Source organism: Vidua chalybeata, chromosome 8 (assembly GCF_026979565.1).
Source record: "Vidua chalybeata isolate OUT-0048 chromosome 8, bVidCha1 merged haplotype, whole genome shotgun sequence".
In the NCBI taxonomy this organism is placed as follows: Eukaryota; Metazoa; Chordata; class Aves; order Passeriformes; family Viduidae; genus Vidua; species Vidua chalybeata.
Genome location: NC_071537.1, coordinates 7,928,582 through 7,945,943, shown reverse-complemented (window position 1 = coordinate 7,945,943; position 17,362 = coordinate 7,928,582). Strand labels below are relative to the sequence as shown.

At 42.4% G+C, this 17,362-nt stretch overlaps 1 protein-coding gene and 1 long non-coding RNA gene across 3 annotated transcripts in view; one reads left to right on the top strand and one right to left on the bottom strand.

The window, feature by feature from the left end:
• Positions 1–469: 469 nt before the first annotated feature.
• LOC128791320 (uncharacterized) lies at positions 470–4,838 on the bottom strand. 2 transcript variants are annotated; one of them, XR_008432027.1, is made up of 3 exons: positions 4,753–4,838; positions 1,634–2,677; positions 470–1,140 (listed from the first exon to the last, which is right to left on the bottom strand). It is a non-coding gene; the product is annotated as an uncharacterized LOC128791320 (long non-coding RNA). The 2 variants fall into 2 exon arrangements; XR_008432026.1 differs by lacking the exon at positions 4,753–4,838 and adding an exon at positions 3,071–4,395.
• FHIP2A (FHF complex subunit HOOK interacting protein 2A) overlaps positions 4,590–17,362 on the top strand; it is a 34,122-nt gene continuing 21,349 nt past the window's right edge. Inside the window, exons 1-4 of the mRNA XM_053948878.1 lie at positions 4,590–4,873; positions 12,779–12,857; positions 14,755–14,924; positions 17,096–17,200. Of these exons, the coding sequence (XP_053804853.1) occupies positions 4,829–4,873; positions 12,779–12,857; positions 14,755–14,924; positions 17,096–17,200 (399 nt within the window). The 5' untranslated portion in view covers positions 4,590–4,828. The remainder of the gene's footprint in view (positions 4,874–12,778; positions 12,858–14,754; positions 14,925–17,095; positions 17,201–17,362) is intronic.

Sequence of the window (17,362 nt, the reverse complement as noted above, 5' to 3'; positions counted from 1 at the left end):
CAGTATTTTGCCCAGCATTTTAGGGCAAAATCCAGTTTTATGTTTATTTATACCACATTCAGACCCTTGCATTCATTACAGTTGCAATATAGCATAAACTGAGTCGTTTATATTTAATCTCCTTGCTTTGGCTTCCACTACCACAAGAAAAAGTATCCTTGTGCTCCTGCCAGCCTGCGGTGAAATTGGCTAAACTCTAACTGAGGGTATTTTATCTGCATTCAGTAATTTATGATATGCTAGCACTTGCAGATACTGTATGGCAGAACATCCATATATTTACTTATAGAGGAAAGCCTGGGTTTTAATGCTTCCAGTGAAACAGAAATACTAGAGGAAAACATGATGTGATTAGAAATGTCTCATTTTACTGACAACATGTTCTGACCTCCTAGTGGTCTCCTTTACAAGCCATTACATAAGGTAAAGCAGGGTGGTGCACAGTGTAACTGAAGCACAAACAAGGAATAGCTGCTGGGCAGGCAATATTTGCCCAGTGTTGTGTCCTGCATGGTAGCAATGAGTGCTGGTGTCAGAAGACTCTTGCAGATGTGACAGGTAAGCATTCAGACAATAGATGAACGACTGGCAAGTTTGTAGCCCAGCAGAAGACAATGTCTCCAGAGAAAGAGCAGATGTGCAGATGTGGAACAGAATGCACAGGCCAGGAAATGCCTGAAAATGGGATTTATGAAATACTGCATGAGCTGATTACATGGAGCTGCAGGCGAATCAGCAAGGAGGGAGGTGATGTATGCAGCTGAGAGCACAGAACCAGAAAATTCATGACAGAAAATGACTTCACTTCCACTGCATGCTCTTCAGTGTGGATGTGCAGCATGCTTGTGTTCTGTAGTAAAGCCCAGCATCAGAAAGGTCAGAAAATGATGTTAAATATCTCCTTAGCCTTACTCAAAAGCAGAGATCATGCTGAACCACTAAAACTTCATTCTTTATTTCATCCAAGTAGTCACTGAAAACATAGCTATCAATCTGATTATTAAAAACACAATAAAATCTTGCACAGAATATCAGCAGATATTTGGCATAGCACTAACAGGAAAATTTTCATCTAGGGTAAAAAAATTCACCAAATCTTCAGGCTCTCTGAAGCAAAAGTCCAGACTGCAGGAACTTCTTCTGTAATGTAGACAAATGCATCCATTAGACATTGGCCTGGTGCCATCAATCCAAATAGCAGAGAGATTTTCAGATAAAAAGGCCAGCACATTATCTCACTGTCACACACCATCTAAATTGATTTAATCTAGACAATTTCATTAATTTGTAAGAAAGGAGAAAGTTCCCAAAAGCTCTATCAATTAGAACAGCCTCACTTTCACACTTTCACTTCTCACATTCAAGCAAAACGCTAACTCACTGCATGTACTTTTCCAAAAAAAGAACTGCTTTGCCAAAATAAAAAACCAACCCCAAGCCAGCTGAACTGTGCTCTCAAGGGTACTAAAATAGATAGTAACACTTGTGTTTATTTCAGTGTAAGCAACATCAAGTATGAGCAGGTGAAGATGTATTGAAGATGTATTGTTGGACATGACATCCATAACTGCAGCATCTCCAATTGAATCATCCCAATGAGAACAAGAAGAATCCAAACAAAATGTAACCTCACCTGAATTCTTCTGCACTGACACTGGTGAAATCATTCTTTTCCATTAGTTTCCAGTGATTTCATTATTATTGGTTTGCCAGTATTTATCCAATATTCCCAGCAGTGAGAAATACGTTTGAGAAATATGGTTGAGAAATTAGAGACTACTTTAAAAGATCATTAAAAAAAAAAATCTACAATTTGCGAGACATGTAAGCACCAAAAACTGGATTGTGCACTATGGCTACAAATTCAAGCCCAATCTATTGGTTGGTAAATGCAGGGTTATATGCAGAGATTCAATTTGTTTAATAGGCTTAGGAAAAATAATTTACATGTAATATTTTCTTTTTTTTTTTTCCTTTACTGCAAGGCATTTCACATTGAGAAATCTTAATAAGAAGTCACTTTTACAACTAAAATCTTAATTTCAACCACAATGAACTGTTCTGTTTAAATAATAATGCGTTTATACACATTAGTCACTCTTAGAATAATAAGAGGCCCTCAAGCATTGCAAAGTTTTACCTCACCATCTGTGATTCTGTGATTTATGATTTCATAAATTGTTAAGTACGATTAGGAATACTCTCACAGTGATAAAACTGTCTCCTTTTATATCTTTATGATATCTTACTGTTTCTTTATTCATTCTGCTGCTTGGAGATGGGAAAGCCCAAGCACATTTAAGACATTTTTGCAGGAAAAAACAGATTGCAAAAGCATCTTAAATGACAACATCCTCTTAGACACAGATATGCAGGCACCTTCCAAATGCAGCACCTGTCCGGTTAATAATCACCTAAACACAGAGATGTTTCATCATATGGCTACCCACATAGAAAATTTACATTTCCTATGAACATCTACAGAATATAAGTTGACAAATAGAGAAAAAGCAGATTTTAAAAACCCAACATCATTACCTTTCAAATTGATATTGACATATTGGGACTCCTGGATTTTGAGAAGGAAATACCTCTGCTCTTTAACAACTGCCACAAAGGTATCCACATACAACTAGTATTTACTCCCATAGAGTATTTTGGCTGTAGCTCTCCATGCCTGCAAAGCACAGGGGTAGAAACAGCAATCAGTACAGGAGAATCATTAGCAAGACTTCATCACAACATCGTTATAGACTTCCCAGATGACACAATTTCAAGAACAGTAGTTTTGTCTTGTCTTTTGATTCATCTCTCTCTGCATGCTCCGAGCATATGAGGAAGCTGGTGTTGATTCCTCTCCAAAAATTAATGTGGAAGCTTCCCTTAATTTGGTACTACAGGGTCCCTCCCTTTCCCATACTGGTCTGTCACCTTCCCAGCATTTCACTCTGCTACCCAGTGCCAAAGCCATCCTGTTCTTCTATGTCAACTTGCCCAGTGTCCAAACATTTTCCCAAACCATCATATTGCTTGCCAGCTACATCTATAACTTCTGCTCACCCCACTTTACCTCTGCTTTTCCTGTGGCACCGCAAAATGGGAGGGATGGTCTTTTTCTCTGAAGTATTTGATTCAGATGTGAAATAAAGCTCTCTTTGTCTCCTTTTCTCTGTGTAGGAAAAAACCCAACTAACAAACAGTGAAATGAGCAATGTGCACATTGCCACAAGCCCTCTCATCTGTGGTACTCTGCAAGGACCATGCCACCCACACCATCAGCCTCTCATCCAGCAGCAACAAGACAGGATCATTTACTTTTAGAAAAGACCTCCCAGACTGTCAAGTCCAAGCTTTGAACTAATGGCACCATTCCCACTGAACCATATTGCTAAGTGCCACGTCCACTCATTTTTGTGCACACTTTCAGGGATGGTGATTCCACAACCTGTCACTGACTTTCTGAGCTCATCACCCTTACACTGCTTTGTGAACAGTTATTTCCTTGAGGATCTCATCGCCCCTGTGGATGATGGCAGACCCAAAATGTCTCAGCAGACAGCAAGCTGGGCCTTTTGCCATACTTGCCAGGGTTGTTCCGTATCCATGCCATGGCAGGAGGAGGGTGGAGGCAGCCCAGCTCCCCACCCTCATTGAGGGACCCCGGAAACCTTGGTGGAAGTCTGATGGCAGCCTCGGGCACAGGAACTGTGGAGGTGGGCACCCCTTCCCTCACCCAAGACAGTGTGTGCCCAGGTGGGCAAGAAGGCCAATGGCATCCTGGCCTATCTCGGGAATAGTGTGGCCAGCAGGACCACGGAAGTTCATGTCCTTCTGCACTGAGTAGTACTGAGGCCACACCTCAAGTGCTGTGTCCAGTTCTGGGTCCCTCAATTCAGGAAGGACATTGAGGCGCTGGAATTAGTCCAGGGAAGGGCAAAGAAACTGGGGAAGGGTCTGGAGCATGTGTCCTGTGAGGAGTGGCTGAGGGCATGGGGGCTGCTTAGCCTGGAGAAAAGGAGGTTCCTGGAGGAGCTTATGATTCTCTCTAGTTCCCTGGCAGAAGGTTGTGCCAGGTGGGGATCAGACTCTGCTCCCAGGCGACCAGCGGCAGAAGAGGACACAGTTTTGAGCTGTGATAGGGGAGGTTTGGGTTAGCCGTTAGGAAGAATTTCTTCACACAGAGGGTGATTAGACATTGGAACGGACTGCCAGAGAGGGGTGGAGTCAGCATCCTGGAGGTGTTTAAGGAAAAACTGGACATGGCACTCAGTGTCATGGTCTGGTTGACATGGTGGTGTAAGGTCGAACGTTGGACTCAATGATCTCAGAAGTTTCCAAGCCAAGTGGTTCTGTGAGCGTGATTCATTTCTCAGCCCGGAGTTGCCCGCAGAAGCGGGGGCTGGCTCGGGGCACGGCAGTGGCCCGCCCACAGCCCGGCAGTGTCGCGCACTGCCCACGTCGCGCCCCGCCCGCCCCCCGGGGCCGGCACAAGCGGCGCGGGCCGGCCGGGCCGGAACGGAACGCGGCGCTCCCGGCTGGCAGCGCCCGGGACCGGGCGGAGCGGAGCGGGGCGGGCAGAGCCGGGCCGAGCGGCGGGCGGGGGTGGCGGCCCCTGCAGGACACCCGGAGCCTCGGCAGCCGCCGCCGCGCAGCCGGCGGTGTCAGTGCCACGGTGTCCGCCGGGGAGCGAGAGGCAGCGCCGGCGCCCGCCCGCCCGATCCCCGCGGCCAGGCCCCCGCATGCAGCCCTCACCCTGGAGCGGCGGCGGCGGCGGATCGAGGAGCTCTCGAGGTCCTCCCGGCAGCGGCTGCTGCAGTCGCGGGACAGGATGTTCTCCAAGTTCACCTCCATCCTGCAGCACGCCGTGGAGGCGGTAAGGCCGCCGGCGGGCCCGGCCGCGCCGCGCCGGGGATGCGATCCGGGCCTAGCGCCGAGCGCGGGCCGGGGGCTCGGACCGGGCCCGGCGCCTCTTGCCCGCTGCTTCCCGGCGCTGCTGCCGGCGGGGCCCCGCAGGGCGAGCATCCGCTCCCGGCTCGGCTCTCCCGCGGGCCGGAGAGGCGGAGGCCGAGCTGGCCGGGCGGGCCCCGGAGGGAGCACGGGAAGGGAACGAATCGCCCCAGCGCGGCCCTGGGGAGCCGGAGGTGCCGGGGGAGGAGGGAGCGGCTGCAGCCCGGGCGGCCCCGGCGCAGCCTCCGGCTGTCACCGCCGGGCACTGCCGGTCGCGGTGCCCCGCGCCGGGCCTGAGGGCAGCCCTGGCCCGGCCCTCAGCCGGCCCTTGCCCGGCTGTTTCAGCGAGACAAACAATAAAGGAGAGGAATCAGGAAACTCCCCAGCATTTCCATCTCGCCGTGACCAGCAGACAACAGTCGCCGTCACCAGTGCTTTTGCGGGATGTTGTCAGTTTCAAAGCGACCCTTTCCATCCCTGGTTTATTCTGTAGTTGTGCGTGGGGGGTCAGGTTTGCCGGGGGACGCGGGGCTGTGGGTGCAGCGAGGTTTCCTGACGGGGACTGGGCAGGGGAAACGGGGCCTGTTCGCGAGCTGCCATTGCTAAAGGCCGCGTTCGGCACTGCCTGGCCACACCATTTATTTTTTGCTTTTCAATGAGGCGGGGTCTTGGTAGTAATTCCGTGCCTTTCAGAGCCTCTCCCAGTAAACCAGAACACCCAGGAGACTTGACTGTGAAGAGGTGATAAAAATCGGCAGGGAAATACTGAAGTGAAGGTGGAAAGTGTTGAAGAAAAAAATGTTCAAATGGTTGAAGAAAGAGCTTACAGGCCAAGTCCAAATAATTGAAATAAGAGCCTGCATGCCAAATCCTGCCTCATCTGAGGGGCAGCCTTTGTACATTAGTGTATGCTTCGGTGCTGCACTTGAGCATATGCCTGTCTTTATATGAGCCTGTAGTTCTGCAGGAGTATTCAGGTTTAAAAGTTAAGCATGTATTCATTAATTGCAGGTTCCTAGTTTGCTTTTTTTAATGGTGTAGTGGCATTTGGAAGAAAACATTTTAAATAATGATAAAATGTTTTACTTGAAAACATTCAGACCACATGTGAATGCCTTCAATAGACATTACAGAGGAAACAGAAATTAGCATCTGCCTGACTAAAAGAAAGTTTGTTGTGGTGAGCTGTGCCACATTTTGAATAACAGAAATAAGAGTGGATGACAGAGGGATGCAGGAGTGGAGGAGAAGGTATTCTTTCAGGTCTACAAATTCAAGAGATGTAATAGAAGTTATTATTAGGAGAGTGTTTACATTATTGATGTGTGCAAAAAATAAACTAAAAGAACTTCATTTAGTTGAGATCCAGTAAAAAATAGGAAAAACAAATGAGCTGAATGGAACAGGAGAAGAGTAGAGATAGTAGGGACTAGGCACTCTTTTTTGATTAAAAAAACCCAAACGAAAGTACAGAAATATATTGATACCATCATTTTGCGAGTGAGCGCTATCCAAAAACATGCTGTTTGTCCTTGCTCAGCTCTGGTGTCCCTTTTAGAATTGCCTCATACTGCTACCACCACTGTGGTAGATCTCCTGATAAATACTACACTATTGCATTTACAGGATTGTGACAAATACTAGGAATGAAACATGGGATTGCAAAAGCAAGAAGATACTAAGAATGTTTCTTTATAAGTTTGACCCACTAATACAAAGACAGAACTGTGAAATATAAAATTTTAACCAGTTTGGTGGCTGTATGTGGCTTTGTTTCATTCTCACTGTAGTAATAAAAGATGTGGTCTGCTTGGCTTTGCTATGGGGAAGTGACAACTGTTATAAATACTAAATATTAGCTCAGTCCAATTTGATGCCACCTATTTTCAGAACCAAGAGAATTTGGAACATCATTTTTGCTTACTGTTTTTGCTAGGGAGCGAGTGTAACGTGGGCAGCCTCAATTGGATTCTTAACTCTGAATATCAGCAGCAGAACTAGTAAATAAGTATCAGTTCTCAAAAGTTTTGTGTGCCTACCCCAGAGCAGGTAGAGTTGCAGCTATACAGTTTTCAGCTGAGCTGGACACTTAAATGCACTTGAAGAGCCTGGGTTTAGCTCTCACGGGTGGGACTTCCTTAAATCAGAAAGGTTTGGGCAGCCCTTCTGCCCTGTCCTTTCTCCTGCACATCACTTACATAATGCTCCTGCCCTGCCTCGGGGCCCACAGGTCTGCAGACTTCAGAGAGTGCATTTAAACAGTAAGGGTTCCCATGCTCTTAGATAATCGTTGTTATCTTACCCTCAATGTGCCATCCCTCTGAACTCTGACAGGAGTTCCAAAGGTTGACAGTCTGATAGACATTGGCAGTATTTGCCTTTTATTTGTTGTCAGTGTATCACTCTTGGACTGACTGCCCTTGTAACAGGACTGTCCTTGAGGCAAGCATAAGGGATCAGTTGCTTTTTACTAAGGTGTTTTCTTACCAAGTTTTTTTCCCCAGAGAGGTTGTGGTGGTGTTCAAGACTAGCCTGGATCGGGCTTAAAACAGTGTGGCCTAGTAGAAAATGTCCTGCCCATGGCAATGGGGTTGGAACTAGGTAGTCTTTGAAGGTCCCTTCCAACCCAAGCCTGTCTATGATCCTATGATTCTCCTTGAATAGCTCAAAACTTTCAGTCTCTTCTGACTACATTGCCCAAGTGTTTGAAACCATATTCCTAATTTTCATTACCATTGGATTCTAGTTTTTTTGCAACCTCTTATCTTATGTCAATCCTGCCAATATCTTAGATACTTTTTGCTTTTTGGATTTCTCTGCAGCATCCAGATGAGCAAGCACCACTGTGTTACCCTGCCAACAGAGCATCCTTAAATTGAGTTGGATGTGTTAGTAATAATGGTGGATAGGACTGCTGTCTTTGTTCTGTTACTTCAGGGCAGAATAGAAATGCTGTTGCTTCATGGGGTTCATACTATTAAATCTGTGACAATTTATATATGGCTTGTCCTCAAGATGTTTTCTTTCTGCTATTCATTTCTGATACACTTTCATCCCAAAGGGTTATCCATGAGCACTACATTGTCAGCAACAAAAAAAAATGTAGTGTACAATAACAAAGCAGCAAGTTAGACTTATTTTGCTCTTATCTTGTGTTTTTCACTCATGTTTCCCTAGACAAAATAGCTTGTCTGTGAGGTGGCTACTCAGTGTTCAAAGGACTTTTGTTTGTGTTTGATTTGGGCTTTTGGATGTTTCACCTTAATAGTCAGTTCAAAGGGATATTTTTGAGCCGTGTACCTTGCAGGAAATATATCATTTTGGTTGGCTTGAATTTTGCAGTTTGCTGTCAAACAGGAATGTTTGTACCATGCAATTGAATGAATGAAGATTTGGTGCCTGCTGCAGATTCTCAAGACCCCCTCTCAACCAGCCTGTTATTCCACTGTGTCTCTGACACTGGTACATTACCATATTTTCAAGTAGCTCCTGTTTATATTTTGAAGCAAAACTCAACTTTGAAAGAAACCAAGTTACTTGGTACAGGCAGTGCTCCAAAATCATGAACTGCATAACTGATTAGAACAGAATTTATTCCTCTTGAACCCACTTTGTTTGATGTAATGACCTTACATTACTTGTTGTTTTAATGTTGTGCTGGTATTAACAAATTAGATGACAAAATGTAATGCATGACTTGCATGCAGTCTTAATTTTATATGTGAGAGCAGTGGCTCTCTGTGCATTCATCAACTGAGGATCAAGTAAACCTTCAAGTATTACTCCTTTTTCACATGTTCTCTCAGACCATTCACACTGGTACAGTAGAAAGACTGAAGAAAAACATCAAGTGACTGTGTCAGTCAGGGCAGTGTGCATGCACTTCCCCTTCCTTTCTCTTTGACCCAGTTTCTGCTCTCTGTTTTTTTTACTCTGGCATCTGACCAGACAGTACCTGTTATTTTTTTATACAGTGTTCTCTTTCCTTTGTGAATTTGCCCTAAAGGTATTGAGGCATATCCCCAGCTTCTGATGTTTCCATCCTTTCCAGTATTGAATTGCACTTCTGAAAAGCATACATGAAAAATATGACTGATTTTTACATGCACAAAAGATTTGCTGTTAAATGCTGCATATATGTAAGTTTTTTTGCTCTTTATGTTATTTTTTCCTACCTAAACACGAATTCTGTATGCTTTGGAAAACAACATGGAATTGTATTTTGGACAGGTTTTGTCATGAGCAGGCTGTACATCTGGTCAAAGATCTGTAGCTCTCCTGAGAACAGCACTTTTCCTGAAAGGAGTGGGCTTTGATTGTTTGTTACATACTGTCACCAGAAGGATAAGGCAGCATGTGTTAAGTTCAGCTCACTCCCAGGAAGCCCAACTGCTGGAGCTGGGCACCAGATGGAAGATCTTGCTAATCAGTGGCTGCTCCAGTGGGCTGCAGTTCAGTGGTGTTCAGTGAATTTTAGCTATTTCATATACAAACACCACACTGCAGGCATGAAGATCATGTTTTTTTTTTCCCCCAGAGGAGGAGAGCTTCACTTTGAGATTGGGAATAACTAAGAACATATTTAATTACATCAGGATTAATTACAGAGTCACAGAATATTCTGTGTTGGAAGGGACCCACAGGGACCATCAAGTCCAATTCTTAAGTGAATGGCCCATACAGGGATCAAACCCACAACCTTGGTGTTATTAGCACCATGCCCTAGCCAGCTGATGTAATGGGGAGAAATAAATGCATTTTTAAGGTATAGCCTTCAAATCAGACAGGTAGCAGGAATTAATGGCCTTCACAAGGAATTCTGGTTTGCTTCAGAATCTCCATAGGAGTACTTACACAGTAGACTGGTTATTCAGGCTGGCAGTTGTAACATGTATTCCATCTTGGCTGATAGCTAATAATTCATCCTAAAATAGATACTATAACCTCATACTAGTGCCACTGGTCCTAGTAAGGGTAAAGGATGTCAGCCAAGTGTTATCATTTCCTAATGCTTTCCAATGCTTGGCTTTGTACACATATAAGCTGGTGTCTTGGTCTTGCTTTTGTGTCTGAACAACTAAGTTAAGAGGATAGTTTGGGGTTTTCTTTTGCTTTATTTTTGTTTGTTTGTTTGTTTGCTTGTTTTCTTGCGGGTTTTTGTTGGGTTTTTTGATCAGTAAACACCTACCTCAAAATAATTTTGTTGGGGTTATATCTCTAGTTGGTGGCAATGCTGATGGTGTGTTCCCAATAGGCTGCACTGCCCAGGTACACACCCATGCTGATGTTATCTCTGCTATGTCTGGCTTGCAATCCTGGTCAGAGGAGACTCTGAAATCACTGGATATTTTAATTTGAAAGGGCAGGACCTGTCCCTGAATTATTTTTTCACCTCTGAGAAGAGTCCCTAGAGGCATTTGTTGGGAGGGAGAATGTCTATATCCACAGTTCTCTCCCATGGTGGATAAATTATTGACAGTGCTGAGAAGTGAAATCCTTTTCCTGGCACTGATCAGAGGCACTAAATTCATCTTGAGGCAGATGAGACGAGAAGTGGAGAGGAAAATCACATCAGCCAAGGATAAATCTTTAATGATATCTATCATGTGTTGCTTTGGAAATAGAGTGGTCTGGGAGGCCTATATTCCTCAAAAGTTGTCCCTGGGTTATTCATCAGCTGGCGTTGAGGTTTTGATACAGCTTTTTTTTTACAGAAATGATCATTACATTGCTTGAAATACATATCTAGTGCAGCTAGTGTGACATAGAGAACACAATATCATCTGCTCAGTCTTCAGTTTGTTTGGTTATTCTTCTGAATTTTAATAACCTAGTAAATGTCACAGTAAAATAAACTGCTTTTGTGCAGTGTGGAGTGTTCAGATACTCTGTGGTAGCTGCTGTGCTAATGTGCTGCTCTGAGTGCCCAGCCGTGGAACTCAGTGAGTGCACAGCCTGTCAGGGACAGGATAAGCACTGTCAGTTTGATTTTTCTGGTTGCCATTTCCAAGGGCACATTTCCACCGGGGATGGAGGCAGAGATAGTTGCCAAGCACCACTACTTTTCCGGAGTCTTGCATTCCAAAGTCCTGTGTAGAAAGGGTCATTAACAATTAGCATTGCACTTATCTTGGCATGGCATACTGGTCATATACTGGGCTTTATAACTTTACCAAGATAAATTTAAGTGTCATTAAATTCAAGGCAAAGAAAAGACTGATGTGGAAAACGTCCAGAGCTTTTTCAAAGAAACCAACAATACCCAGTAAAGACCATATGAGGCTATACAGTACTCGGCTATATATGAGCCCTATGCCCCTGAGCCCTTGTTTGCCCAGGAACTGAGACTGCACTGCACATTTTAGACCCTAGAGGAGTTCAGAGTTATTGTTCTCAAATGTGGTATCTGCAGCTCCTGCGGAGAAAACTTCCTTCAGTTAACCTTTCTCTGTGAGGTTAACTGACCTCTGGCACAGGTTCCTGGAGAGGCTGTGGAGTCTCCATCCTTTGATATATTCAAAAGCCATCTGGACATGCTCCTTAGCAGCCAGCTCTAGGTGACTGTGCTATAGCAAGGAGGCTAAACTGGATGGTCTCCAGAGGCCCCTTCCAACTTCAGCCCCTCTGAGATTCTGTGAAGGAGTGGACTCCATATCCTGTCAGGATGGTTCAGCTCCTTACCCTTCCAAAACAGACACACCAATTTATACTTGGGACTCTTTCTGTTTGCCCACAGGGCTCATCGCTGCCATTCTGTCAAGTGATAATCCCCTATTTCAGGATGGCCCGTAAAAGAATGACTTGAGGACTTGATGGTCCAAAAAAAAAAAAAAAAGCCTCAAGCAAGTAGGACTAGTCCTCAATAACAACAGATCCTCATGTGACCTATTGAATGGTTGAGGTTTTCCCTATAGGATTCCTGATTTTACCAGCTCAAAACATTCAGGGGCACAAATTCACTGCTTGTCTCAGCTCTCACTTTGGAGAGCAGAGTGGTGAAATGATTGTGGTCCTTTTTTCACAGGCTGCCTGTGTTGTAATGGGCCACAGGCCGCCTGTGTCTCAGTGGGGAAGGAGCAGTGCTGATGGTGACTGCATGGGGCTGCATTTCCTTCTTGCATGTTGTTATTCCTGGATGCTGCTCACGCCCAGCCAGCCATCCCAAACTCCTCCAGGAAAGAAGAAACTTCCTTTTCTTGCAAAAATAAAATAAGAAACATATTTGTTTAAAAAAAAAAAGGAACAACCCGCCAAGCTTTTTGGGTATGGGCCTAAAAAAAAAAAAAAAAAAAAAAAAAAATTTGAAAAAAAAACCAAACTGAACCTAAAAACTGAACAAAGATCTTTTAAAAGAAGTTGTGGCTAACAGGAAAAAAGGCATGGTAAAAACTGGATAAAGCAACTAATTGGTACTTTTAAGGGAGCAGACAGCAGACGGAGAGAACAGAGTGTACAGAAAAGCAAGAAGACATCAAGAGCAGATGTGAAAGAACATGATTTTTTTCCTACAGGACAAAATTGTGTTCTAAACAATACAAGCATACATTTCTAGTGTTGCTTTGCTATAGGAGCAATTGCTTTTGTTGCTTCAAATAGATTGTCTGGTGATAGAGGCATCACAGAGGTTATTACTGATGTTTACAAGCAGGCAGTGTGGCATGGGGCTCAGCCATGAATAATGAATGTAGTCCTTGTTAAAGAGCAGAGAGGAACAACTGTAGCACTATCTGCAGCACTTTACTTCCAAGTATAAGATAAAATTGAATTTAATCTCTGAGCAAGTATGTTCATTCCATTTCTAACTGGTTTTTGTTGTTTTTTTTCCCCATAGCTCGCACCTTCCCTTCCATTACAAGAAGATTTTGTTTATCACTGGAAAGCAATCACCCATTACTACATAGAGACCTCAGGTAAAAGAAAAAAGCACTCTGGGTTTGTCTTTTTATTATGGAAACTAGAATTCACAATTTCAATGTTTTTATAAAGGAAAGATCAAGAAATACTAATGTGAATCATGTCTTTAATCAAAATACCAACAATAATTAGTAATTAAAAACATCACGTGCTTCCATCTGTAAAAGTAGGCATGAAAAATGGTTGAAGTCTTGTTTCCTGAGTACCATGTAGAGAACTGCACCTTTTTACGTCTGACCCAGTTTCTGTCTTCACATACTCTGTTTAATCTAAACAGACAGCTGCAGAAATGCAGTCCCTGCTGTTAACATTTTTATTGCTTTGCATCAGGGATTTTCTTTTTCTTCATAAGATTTTAACAAAAGTAATTTTGTGTTCATAGATTTTACCAGACACAGATAGATCCCTTGTGCTCAGTATTAGTTATTTTTGCTTTAGTGTCTTGTCTCAGTGTTAAGTATTTTGCTAGCACAGACAACAAGTTTTATTAAACCTTACTCACATGTTACACTGCTCTTCTTAAAAATAGATATTATGATGAAATATTGCTGTAGTTGCTTTTTTAAAAACTCTTCCCTGGTTTGGTTTTTTCTTCAGCAATTATGCAGCATGTAAATTTTTAATTTTGGACCTAGTTATGAAACAGTTATGGTTTAAAAATGAATGTTGCCATGCTTTCCTCAAGCTTATTAGTTCTGACCTTCTGCTGGAAGAGCTGTTGAGTCTGTGTTTGTGTCTGATGATCTTGTTTATATCAATATTTACTCGTAAAACTGCAACGTGACCCTTGGTTCCAAATACCCATCTTTTGGAACACTATGTGATGTTTCCAAAGGTGGAAATGACAGGGTGGCAGGGAAAACTGACACCTGCAGTGACGTGGTGCAGAATAAAAGCTGACCTCTCTCCCAGAGTTTCAGAAGTGTTTTGAAAAAGAAGTTTCCACTTGGTGGATATATCTCTGTCCTCTGCAGTAGGAGCAGAATTATGTGTAGGAAATTCAAGCAAAACACTCCAGGCTAACTGGAGTTTGTGGCAGAGACCAAAATCACTCTGACATGGCAGTTTCCCTGTGTGATCTTGTTGCCAGTTGCATGCAAGTGACAAGTTATTTTTAGACTATTGCGTAAACAGTAGTAACCATTTCCCTAGGATAGTTGTTCATGTAGGATTCAACTGAAAAACATAAAAGAGGAAAATCTTTATGTGTGGATATGTTCCACAATATGTGAATGCCAGCTCCTACTCCCAGTAGCATAAATCCACTGCAGTTTAATGACTTTAATATAATAAAATCAACATCTTACCCTTTCCTTCATAAAGTTGGACTGAATTCTATTTTAATGCAGAAAGTACAAAAGAGAAATTTAAAAGCTTTTGGAGAATAAACAGCATAGAGTTTGAATTTTCTTTGTTGTATCAGCAGAAAAGCCATTTATTTAGTTATCTAGTTTATAAAGGAACTGATCAGCTGCAAATTAAGCTGATGTTGGAGGCCATTCACAGATTTGAGAATACTGTATGAAGGGTCAAAGAGGAAGTTATCAAGACCTAGTGCATACTAAACAGAAGATTGAGAGTTGTACCTTTCTCTCCCTTGGCTTGCTCTCTGGCAGTAGAAATTTTCCTTTTTTGACTGTGTAATTACGGCATGTTTTGAATTTTGGCACTTCACCTTTTCCCCACTGCAAGGTCAGATATCTGCCCAATGCATATTCCAGTGTACATGTTCAGGTACAGTTCTGAAAGTTTTCTTTAAGACATGTTAAAAACTTGCACTGTATATCAAGTTCTTAAAGTGGATGTCATGTTTGTAAGTCTTAAATTTGGAACTGAACTTAAGTATGAGGGCAGTTTTTAAATCATTCTTAATTGCCTGTTTCTTTTATTTAGATGACAAAGCTCCAGTGACTGATACGAACATTCCCTCTCACCTGGAACAGATGTTGGATATTCTAGTTCAAGAAGAAAATGAGAGGGAATCAGGTGAAACAGGACCATGTATGGAATATTTGCTACATCACAAAATTTTGGAGACACTCTACACACTAGGAAAAGCTGATGTATGTATCTCTCAGCAGAACAGATTCTCTCTTGTGTGAGCTCCTAGTTGTGATGGAGACTGAAGTTCTACAGTAGGTGGTAGTGTGGGACACTGAGCTCTAGCAAAGAGCTGCGTGCTTATATTACAAATATACCAACATATGTTACCAGCATATTACAAATAACAGCCTTTTGCAGGTATGATCAGGGTGAGACAACCCCTGAGGTGCTGGCAGTGGTGAGACTCACCACTCTAATAATGCTGATGGTGAAAGTAGAAGTAGGAAAAACATTTTTGTTCAGTCTAGAGTTTTTCTGGCTACTGCAAGACAGTATTATCCCTCTCTGTCCTTTGTTAAATGTTCAGAGATTCTTGGGTGAAAAGTGCTATGTTTGATTTGTTTGAAAAGTGCTATGTTTGATATAAATTTTTGATTAAGTTTTCTGAGTGTGTTGAGCTGTTGCTCAGAAAGACTTTGATATCAGAACGCATTAATTTGAGTTGACCCCCAGACAGCTTTCATACCTTAGCAGTGTTGTCTGGTTCTTGATGTCTGCTTTGTGGCACACATGAAGTTACCTTCATGGTGTTGGTCCATCCTTGTTGCTGTCTGTCTTGGCAGACTTCTGAGCTGAAATGTGTGGGGTTGGGTGGATCATGGGGTGAATTAGCTTGGCAACCCTGGGGGTAGAACGTTTTGTATCACAGTGCACACTCAGTTAGGGGGGCATGGTTTGTCCTGTTCCAAGGATAAATGGAGCTGTCCAGGGTTTCCTTCTCAGTCAATCTTCTACGCACTATAGAAGTTTTTTCATGAGTTTTTAATCGATTTTACATAAACAGGCAACACAGGACAGTGGCTGTCTGAGCCTGAGATGTTCCTTGCTCTGGAAGGGCCAGAGATCTGCAGTACCTGTTACTGTACCAGCTGTCCTACAGTCAGGCTAAAATACCTGCTCCAGCTGGGCTTAAAACCACAACACTGCTGTATTAAAGATACTTGCTGAGAAACACAGCTCGTTCAGTAATCTCTAAATGTTGTCAAGAAACCAAGATGAAATGGTAACATATGTGAAGTGGGTAATTAGTAGTAGTGTTTCTAAGAGTTGAGAGAAGTCATTCTGTACTCATACAAATATGTCTGTACAGGCAATTCTTGTACAGCCTGTCTTTACACTTTGCCACTTGTGAGTTGATACATCTGAAGTAAACACACAGTTCAGTGCTTGCAAGATGTTGCAAAGATCTGGTGCAAAATCTTTGCACAGTTCTGTTTCACAGCAGTCAGTTAGACTTACTGCATTACTGTGGATGTGCCCTGATGGTATGTATCTTGCCATTCTGTTCAAAGAATTGCTTGACAACTCAGCAATGATTAGGGATTAAAAATCTAGAGATAATGATTTAGAAAGGAGAGCCATGTTGCATTTGGGCATGCAAATGAGGGCAATTATGATTAAAAAATTAACAGCATTTATTAACATGGTTAATAAATTAGTTATTAACTAATTTGTTTGGGGGAATTTATCTAGGAACAAAGGTATGTAAAGGCCCACAAGCCATCAGATCTCCTGGAGATAGGAAGGTGCTTTCATGTGATGTGGTGCATTAGGGACAGTAGAACAAGGGTTTACATATTCTACAGATATTTGTGGTTTATATTCTGCTCAGGGAAAGCAGCAGCTTTCTCTTGTCCTGGACCATCTGTGCTTTTATAAACACTTTAGCTGGCTAAGGTTAATTGCTCGTGACTTTAAGAAACCTTCTGTAGGTATTAAGATTTTTATAGTTTATCATTCCGTATTTGTGTGTACTGACTCACTGAATTGCTGGATTTTGTGGCACAGTACCTTACAAGACATCTGACCTGTAGCAAATTAATTCTGAGTTAATTTCCCCTTATCACTGTAATGATACGGAATATTTTCTGGAAAGATTGGTAGAAGTTTGCCCTAGAGCAATTAACTGAAAGAATGAATAATTTGAAAGAGAAAACAGTAATGAGATGCAGCATTTTTTATTGATCTCTATTAATATTGATAAAAGTAAAATGTTAACAACTGATGACTGTAAAAATATTTCTGGTTAAATTAGTGCTGTTTAATTAGCCATTCTGAGTAAAAAAATTACATCTGTATTTTTCTCCACATTTGTTGTATTTTTGTTATTGTTAATTTGTTTTTGTTTCAGTGTCCTCCAGGAATGAAACAGCAAGTTTTGGCTTTTTATACAAAACTTCTTGGAAGAATTCGGCAACCTCTTCTTCCCCACATAAATGTGCACAGGCCAGTGCAGGTACTGTTCAGATTTTAAGGAAACCATATTTTTGCATGACAAGTTTCTTTTATTCTGCTGTAGCTAATGTTACTTTTAATTCTTCCAATGTCAAGTGAATTAAGGAAATTGCTTGGGTGCCTGATCAGTTTGTTTTTTATAATGTGCTGATGATTAGAGTCT